Source organism: Biomphalaria glabrata, chromosome 1 (genome assembly GCF_947242115.1).
Source record: "Biomphalaria glabrata chromosome 1, xgBioGlab47.1, whole genome shotgun sequence".
In the NCBI taxonomy this organism is placed as follows: domain Eukaryota; kingdom Metazoa; phylum Mollusca; class Gastropoda; family Planorbidae; genus Biomphalaria; species Biomphalaria glabrata.
This window is the reverse complement of record NC_074711.1, coordinates 61,717,035-61,726,271: the sequence shown is the minus strand read 5'-3', so window position 1 is coordinate 61,726,271 and position 9,237 is coordinate 61,717,035. Positions and strand designations below refer to the sequence as shown.

At 36.9% G+C, this 9,237-nt stretch overlaps 1 protein-coding gene across 1 annotated transcript; it reads left to right on the top strand.

The window, feature by feature from the left end:
- The first annotated feature begins 5,878 nt into the window (after positions 1–5,878).
- LOC129925671 (MARVEL domain-containing protein 3-like) lies at positions 5,879–6,331 on the top strand. Its single transcript, XM_056025607.1, has one exon. It carries the CDS (start codon positions 5,879–5,881, stop codon positions 6,329–6,331), a length of 453 nt encoding a protein of 150 aa, XP_055881582.1.
- Positions 6,332–9,237: the final 2,906 nt, after the last annotated feature.

The following is a 9,237-nucleotide window of genomic DNA, read 5'->3' as shown; positions in this document are numbered from 1 at the left end:
ATTTAGGGAGGTGTGGCCAGACAGACTTCAGTTGTATGGAGGTTCATCTGGGTTTTATTTTTATCATTGAACGGGGAAAAAACCCATACATAAAGAAACATCCAACCACTTTGGAACTCCTCCCCTACCCTGCCAAAAAAAAAAAAGTCAGCTAGACATAAACAGTGTATGAGTTTGCTATCCCCGCACCCTTAGAAATGACGTCGAAAAAGAGGAAAAATTCCATTAAAGATTTTCAGCCCCAGTCAAAACAACACTGTTGATATCGGTATCTAGGTGTGTTTGAAAATAGGACGGACTTCACATCTGCGCGTGTATCGAGAGCGAGACATTAAATAGGATGTAGGCTTTCTTTTCTTTCTTAGCATTACAAGAAAGTACATTGAAATTTTGAAATGGAAGGATTGAAAAAGGAATTGTTTACTTTCGCTCTCTTATATTGAGCTTTTTTTTTAAAAAAAAAAAAAGAAACATTTAAACAAAAATGTAGAAGCACGATTATTCTGCCCGAGTAACAAGAGTGTGGCCTGCAATCTTTGGGGCTTTTGGTCTTCAATGACCCGTCATCATTTCCCATGCATGACTAGAGGACCAATCATCTTTCTTCTTTAACAAAGATACATATTTTCTCTTAGTTATGTGTCTATAGTAGTCTCAGGTGATATTATTACTACTACTACTAATAATAATAGTACTACTAAAACCTTAAAGAAGAGATTTAGATTTCAATAATATTTAGTTACATCAGAAAGGCTTCATGTGTCAACCCTGTGCAAAAATTAGAAGCCGGTGACCCTTGGGCAGCTTCCATGAAACAGTACAAAACCCTGGCAGAGGCTGTGACGCCCAAACTGTATCGGACTTGCCGTCTCTTTGTATAGATCAGCTGCGTGCACAGGGGGAACTGCAGTGCGGGTGACATCATTTTGACCATTGCGAATGCCAAGACTGCCATCTCGTTTCCATGAGATGATCCATAGCCCATCGCGACTGAAAGAGAACAATAGATCCTACTGTACTGATATCTCTGGCGGATCAGGAGGGGGCGGGCGGTAGGGGCGATCGCCCCCCCCCCCCACCCTCCCAGACGAATTTTAGTAGAGAATTTACACAATTTGTATTTGTAATTCTTTAGGAATTCGTTAAGATCATAGTGTAACAGTATTGATTGCAGTTTTTTTTAAATACAGATAGTTTCTTTTATTTTCTTAAAAATCAGCTTAAGTTTCTTCAGAGAAAACATTACTATCATACACACACGCATGCACACACACACGCATATCTTTTCGAATGCTCAGGCACCGCCTAAATAGATTTTTTTTAAAAGTTTTTAATTTAATTTAATTTAATTTTTGTAATAAGTTCTTTTAGATAATGCTTACTTAATAATTTGCTACTGAGATTATAAGACTCTAAATTGAGACAACGTTCGCATCTCATTAAGACAACAACTCCCAACTCTGCCCATATGGGTTCAAATTGTCTGGTTGACCCGAGTGTCTTAGAGATGAAATTCGAGTGGACATGCGCAGACTCCATTCGAGATCTACGTGCTGAGACACTTGTAATGTCAACTAAATGAGATGTTGTCCTTGTATTCAATGAATCATCTGCATAAACCTTTTGTCTTATTAGCCCACTGAACTACTGAACTGTACTTCAAATAGGATCCACTAATTACATTCGTTAACACTGGAATGATTTTTCTCTGAAATGAAAAGCCAACAGGCTCAGAGAGCCGGTATAAATAAATAACTAAATTATTGTTACCCTCACCGGCTGGGGAAGGCTTCGCACCCACAACCTTCGGATGAAACGATGCACAAAATAAATAAACGTAAACGAGTTCATGAAGTGAAAATGTTCAGAATATATTTGTTCAAATCAAGTGTCTGAACGTCCATCACTGAGTAAAAACAGCATCTGTTTCTTGGACTACGCTCGACATTTCGGTTAATGAAGATCATTGATCTTGTCTTTCATGACAAAAGATTGTCACCCAATATTTCTATTTTTGTTGATTTTCTAATTGGAACACACAATTAACGTGCTACAATTCAGCTGGGTATTTGAAGACTAATAAAGTTTTTGAAATGCAATAGATGAAACTAAGAGCTTTCATTTTAATTTGCTAAATCTGTAAGAGGCAAATTGATTGAGAAACAGTGAAATGTAGTGAATGGTTCTCAGTCTCCTCCACCTCCCCCCCCCCCCAACCGCTTTAACTTAAATGCGGTAAAAAAGGAAACATATAAAGAATACTTAAAAACAAGAGGAACAATTCCACATTCATAACCATATCTCACATTACTATAGGATTTATGTCCCTTTTTAGTATTAAGTCAAATAATTAAGTACCACTGCAGAATTGGAAAAATGGGATTTTTTTTTTCATTTAATTGATTCGTGTTTTGTAAGATGCAACGAATAATTGTGTACAGTTTCAACCTGATCGAGAATGGGTTTTGGAGAAATAACGTGCTAATACTTTGTTGATATAAGCTTTGCAAAACTCATGTTGAGTCTTGGCAAGAGTATCTATTGTTTATTGTCCTGGATGGCTGGATACATCATTCTATTCTTGCTGTTGTTTCTTCAAATCGTCTATCGATATCGATGTTAAAAAAAATTTTTTCTTTTATTTATTTGTAAAAGGTTGGACATGTTTTGGATGTTCCTTAGTCTTGAAGATACTCTACTTCCTAGTCCAAACATCCTGCAGGACTACGGGGGATGTCAGGGGGTGGCTATGAACCCAAAACCATCGAGACAACCGAACGACAGACCATGAAAATGTGTGCAGAACAACACAAGAATTAGACCTAGGGGCGAATATCGTTACCTTCTCAACATGTCAGTCAAAAGTAAACAAAAAAATACCTATGTTGTGAGAGAGACCTAGATCTAAATGACAAAAGTTCTTCCAAAGAGAATCTAATTATTAATTATAAATTATTTTTACGCCGAAATGTAATTGTCGTTGCCGGTTCTTGGGTATGAGTTGCCTTGCTTATCCAGACAGCTTATAAGAAGTCATATTGTAATCGTGGAAATAATTTCAATAAAAAATACACATTTGAATGAAAGTTGAAATCTACTACTGTGTATGAAACAATTATACAATATATTTACCAAATACTTCTCACTGATTGATCACGAGATCTCATCAACTGTCGTTCTTATCCGCAGGAAATTTCATACGCAGGTTCCTTTTATTTTACCCCCTAAATGCTCACAAAGAACTTTTTTTGACCGCCATTCTTGAAAAACCAAAAGCTTTCTACAAAAATTTGTATTTTATTTTCGGTATTTCCCCAAAAGGCACTAGCCGAAAATGACCCGCGGCCTGCGGGCCTTAGTTTTTGTATTACTAATCTAGTGGGTTGGATTTATATATGTCAAACTAAGATAATGTTCCTTTCAAGTTTTTCTCTTTCGCCAAGAAAATAAAAGTAGCTTTGCGAAAATGGATTTACCCGTTAAGCCGATACATCCATATCTATTAAAAACGAAAGGAGCGCGAGATGAATGAAATATAAAGTACAATTAAAACGGATTTACCCGATTTTTTAAATAAATGGGATTCTAAAGTACGTCAGAACTTCTAAATTCGCAGATATAAGGAAAGAATTTATGTAAAATGCTTTTGAAATACACATTTGAAGGTTAATTTTATTAAATAATGAAATCAATAGAATATATTTTGTATTTTCATGTGTCAAAGTAGAGAACTATCTGTGCAAAGTGTAGTTCTTAAAATTAGATCTAGATCTAGATCCTTTCGATCTTCTCTCTTGTAAACATGGTAAACATGGCCTAGATCCATGAAATAGTTGGGCAACTTTTTTTTTGTTGTTGAGGGTCTTAAGTTTATTTTAGGCCTACTATACATACGTCACGTTCCAGTTAGTACCCAAGGAACATTTGTGCCAAGTTTTAACAAGATTGGTCAAACAGTTCTGATTTCTATGTGTAACATACACACATACATACGCCTTACTTTCTGCTTTATAGTATAGATTTTAAAAAATATTAGGAAAATATGTCAAACTCACTAAGGTGTATGGGCCACATAAAAACTTACTATGACCTGAGGGGCCGAAGCCAAAAATCAGTTGCAAAACAACGTACTAGTTTTATATAAATTAAAAAAATACAATATAATGCATTATTTAATGGCATACCTGTTCCTTAGTTAGCTAAATTTGTAGTAATACTTGATAATTATAAATTACTATGATTACGCCATATTTTCTTTGTCCTGATGCTTGACATTCTTTCTGGGATACAAGTTTATTAATGTCATGTTGAAGTTTGTTTGCCACTGACACTTTCATCACTGATGACAAATTTTGATCAGATAATCTCGAACGTTGAGGTGTTTTTTGTAGCTTTCATTATTGAAAAGAACTGCTCACAGAGATCAGTGCTTCTAAACAATGTAAGAATTCGGGCTGCAAATTTTCACACTTCAATGTTCCTTACTGGTAAATAACTGTTACAATTTTGGCACAGCCACTTCTATATACTTCGCTTTCAACCAAGATTCAGACTGCTTTTCTATCAGCTCTAGTTGCACATTACCAGTAGCATTTTCAGAAGCAAATGAAAATGGAGATACAAACAACGAAAATTCTTGCTCTTATGAAACGAAGTCACGAAAACGGCCAGTGGAAGCATCTACTAACGATTCCAGGTGTAAGACATATTTACCAAATTTTGGAGCCGTATTTTATCTTTTTAGTTCCTGACACGTTGAGAAGTGAACAAGATTTTCTATTCATATTTGATTTATCCACAGTAGTAATTTTGCTTGAAAGCACTTCACATAATCACACGCAGTTGTGACAATTTTGTCTTTACTTTGAAGTTTCAAATTCAAGTCTTGCAGGTGACCAATAAGATCAACTGTAAATGCAAAATCCTGAATCCATTCGTCAGTTTGGAAATGTTCAACAGGTTCACCCTTCCTGTTGAGAAACAATACATTTTCTTCATGCAGTGCAAAAAATCTCAGCTTTAACGACACACTCCTTCATAAAACACATTCACTAAATGATTTGCTATGGCTTGCAATTAAGTTTGACAAAATGTAGCTGGCTTTCACTGCAGACTCATTCTCGTTGTTCAGTTTAACAAAAAATTGTTTCAATTCAAGTAGCTTGTTTCTCTTATTTTCAAGCGTAATAGTCTAACATTATTTTGATAATTTTTGAGGTGGCCAAGCGGGCCGCATGCAAAGTGGTCGCGGGCCGCATACGGCCCCCAAACGCCGTGTTTGACATGCCTGCTGTATATTATTTCTTTTCCCCCAAGTGAACTTTTTAACCTTGCCTTACGTCCTGTCCAGTTCCACGAAATACAAAACAAAACTAATCCTACACTAGCAGTAATTAGATTAAATACAGAGGAATTTTTGTTTAAGAGAGAGAGAGACCAGTCGTCATTTCCTGTTCTTACATCGCACTTACAATAAAATAAACAATATAATTTTTGAAATCCATTCGTCCTTTATGACTATCATTTCTCAATCTATTTGTTTCTTGTAATGCTTCAGTATTGCAACAAGTCTTTCCAGTCAGCTCACACAATCCTATTAACAGACAAGTTAATGATTTTATAAGACATGTGGACTGGAACTTCTACTTAAGACAAAAAGTTCATTTGATTCGAGTGCAATAATTCATTCTGAAATCTACTTAAAATAAAAGACATATATTTATTTTTAAAATGATTCTATTTTGAAAAATTATAACGGTTATCACCCTGTGGCCAATGATGTAGCTATTATATTTCAAAATATTGTTCGAGTCTTTTTCCGGTTACCCCTTCACTCACTTTCCAATTTGTTGATTTTATTGCGTAGCTAGGGTATATGATGCCAGGTGCGGAAGCTCCTCATGATGTTCTCCAAAAGAAAAGCCGAAATAAAACCGAAAACCGTATAGTCATTGTGAGAGTATTGCTACTATTAAAAAAAACAACAACAAAAAAACAATTAGACCAAGAGACCAAAACCCGACCAAGAGACCAAGACCCGACCAAGAGACCAAGAGACCAAGACCCGACCAAGAGACCAAGAGACCAAGACCCGACCAAGAGACCAAGAGACCAAGAGACCAAGACCCGACCAAGAGACCAAGAGACCAAGACCCGACCAAGAGACCAAGAGACCAAGACCCGACCAAGAGACCAAGACCCGACCAAGAGACCAAGAGACCAAGACCCGACCAAGAGACCAAGACCCGACCAAGAGACCAAGAGACCAAGTGACCAAGACCCGACCAAGAGACCAAGAGACCTAGAGACCAAGACCCGACCAAGAGACTAAGAGACCAAGAGACCAAGACCCGACCAAGAGACCAAGAGATATTAAAAATAAATCTTACGTGCTTTCTTGCTAACAAAAAGTATCGATACATTTTTATTGAATGTTTAGTTTTTCCGTCTTCTCATGATCAATATAAACAATTACCGCGTGGCAACTTTTTCTTCGGGTTGTTCACTAATCCCCACATCTGAACACACGCTTTCAAGAAAGGTAATACTAGTTTCACTAGTAGTTAAAAATGTCTTTAATTAACCTTTAATGCTTTCAGTTTGAATGCACTGTCTTAAATTGACAATCCTTTGTTTAAAAGTGTACTTGCTGGATCACAGTCGTGAAAAGTTCCATGTGTTGGGGCGTGGTGGTCGAGTTGTTTAACGCTTAGCTTCCGAACTGAGAGGGCCCTGGTTTGAATCTCGGTGAAAACTGGTATTTTAATTCCGGGATTTTTAGGACTTAAGTTGGGAAAAGTAAATGTGGTTGGTCGTTGTGCTGGCCACATGACACGCTCGTTTATCCCGTCCAGTGCATTAAACAATGAAATAACTATAAGTATCATGTACTTAAGAAGAAAGTGGGCATGTAAAATCCGTTGCCTTGAGAGATTTCAACAAAGCTGGTCAATTTAATTTTAAGCTGATATACAGATTCTATTCAATTAAAAAAAAAAAAAAGAACATACTAGATGCCCCTTGCGGCCCGCACCACCCGCACATTAAAGCTAGCTACGTTTCTGGAGGTCAACTATGGGAAATTTTTCAATGCCAGGTAACGTTGACTTCAATGCAACCTTTTTGTAACCCTATGCACACCTAGCTAATACAAATGTATCAGTCACTCACCTATATAGAATCATTATTTTTATTTCTGCAACTGGCTGCACTCTTCTGCAAGTCGCCGTGCACTCTGCTAAGGTCAGACGGTGTAAATGTACCCATTAGAGAGGGGGGGGAACAAAGTCATGTTGACTTTCTTTCGTTTCCAGAAGGCAGCCACAGGTTGACTGTATAATACACGTCATGTCGTGCAGCCAACTGATAGCGAGATGATGACGTCAAAACTACAAAACGAAGAGGACCATCGTGTTCCGGTAACCCAAACATCTATATCAGCAGACGATGTTAAGTTTGTGCTTGAAGAAAATCATTTCCCATTAGACACCATCCTATGAATGGCGCATAAAAATATTTTTTTGTCAATTTGTTATGAAACCATAAAGTTAACACTTTTACGAAATCTTGATTAGTATTGTGTTATAACATCATATCTTGCTCGTCTGGTGTGTTTAACGTACTGCTGGTGTGAGTTGTCAATCATTCCATATAATGAAGTGATTAAACACCAGAGAAGTGAAGAGAGAGTTAAAGCAGCGTCTCTTCAAAAAAAAAAAAAACAACATTTTTTTAGAGAATTTTTGTGTTACTCAAATGGTAACTCAATGAAGGCCAAACTTTTTTGGCCTTGTGGATGTGGAGGGATGGCAGAGCATATAAATTTCCGAGTTATGGCACCATCTCAGCAAACAAAAATCGTTGAGCCCTCTGGAACCCATCCTCTGTGACTTTGGTGACTAATTTTGTTTAGTTTTCCACAGTCACATGCTTGAAATCTCGTAGATTGTATTGCTTAATGTAGCCCAGAAACTGGTGAGAAAAACTTGGACAAGTTACTTTGCCTCAAGCTCATAGTGGCGCCAGGTTAGAAACGGTCACGTAGTGGAACAACAAAGCCCAATTGGTACCGTAGCAAACAAGACTCATGTGGGCGCGCCAAAAGGGTGCGAGAGCATTCCTATTGCACTGGACGGGCTTGTAAAAGCTCCCACGTCCATCTGAAAAGAATAGTTTCAATTTAGCTTCAGTATAGTTTCGATTCAGCCCCAATTTAGAATCAGTATAGCTTTATTAAACCCTCAAAAATAGCTTCGATAAAGCCTTTTTAAGTCTAAGTATATCCCCAGTACAGACCCAATATATAGCTTTAACATATTTAAAATACAACAAAATTATTCTTAATTTTCTTTTATCAAAAAGAATAAATATTAATTTTAAAAAAATGTTGATTAACTCTAAATGAAAATGCTCACTATTACTTGTGAAATAACTTATCCAACAAATGTAACTCTGTGTCATTTAGAAAACTTATCTGAAACCATGGAAACCATAATACCTACCACTTTTTTTTCTTAAGCTCCTAATCATAGACGATGTTATCTAAGTGCAAAGTAATACAGGGCTACGGGAAAAACAAACCACCAAGAACCATGTGCAACGAATTATCTACTAGTGGGAGACATTCAGAAAAACAAGTATTATTTTCGGAACAGTTTTATTTCATCCGGGGCCGAGGACGCTCTATTGATGTTGGCACACACCCTTGGATAATCGGTAATTGCCGGAAAAACCACATCCGTTATCTTCATCACTAATCAAACTGATAGCATATACTCCATTTTGAGCTAGACCTCTCCTTTCACAGCCCACTAGCTCTTCTTCTCGCTTGACCTTCACAGCAAAAGTGCCACTTAAGAAACATGAGGATACGATAAATGTGAACAGCTGAGGTGGTCTTTTATTAGGATGCATTTATTTTTACAACTTTCTTATATAGGTCTTAGTAGGCATTTTGTCTCTCGTACAAGCTCGACTTTAAGATAAGGCGAACATTAGTTTTCCAATTAATGCTGAATAAACAGGAAGTTCGTCATTGGATGTTGGAAATAGACGGCCTTGAATTTGGCTGTAAGTGTGGAGTCCTTGTTGTCTAGAAGGTGTTTTTTTCTTCTCCTCCACAGAACTGGTTCTCAAACTGGTTCTTGGGTGTTGGATGGTCAACTAGATTGTAAGGTATATGTATGTATGTATGTATGTATGTTATGTATGTATGTATGTATGTATGTATGTATGTAT

Coding starts and splice junctions, on each gene's coding strand:
- LOC129925671 (XM_056025607.1), top strand. CDS start 5,879: ATGCCAGGTGCGGAAGCTCCTCATGATGTTCTCCAAAAGAAAAGCCGA.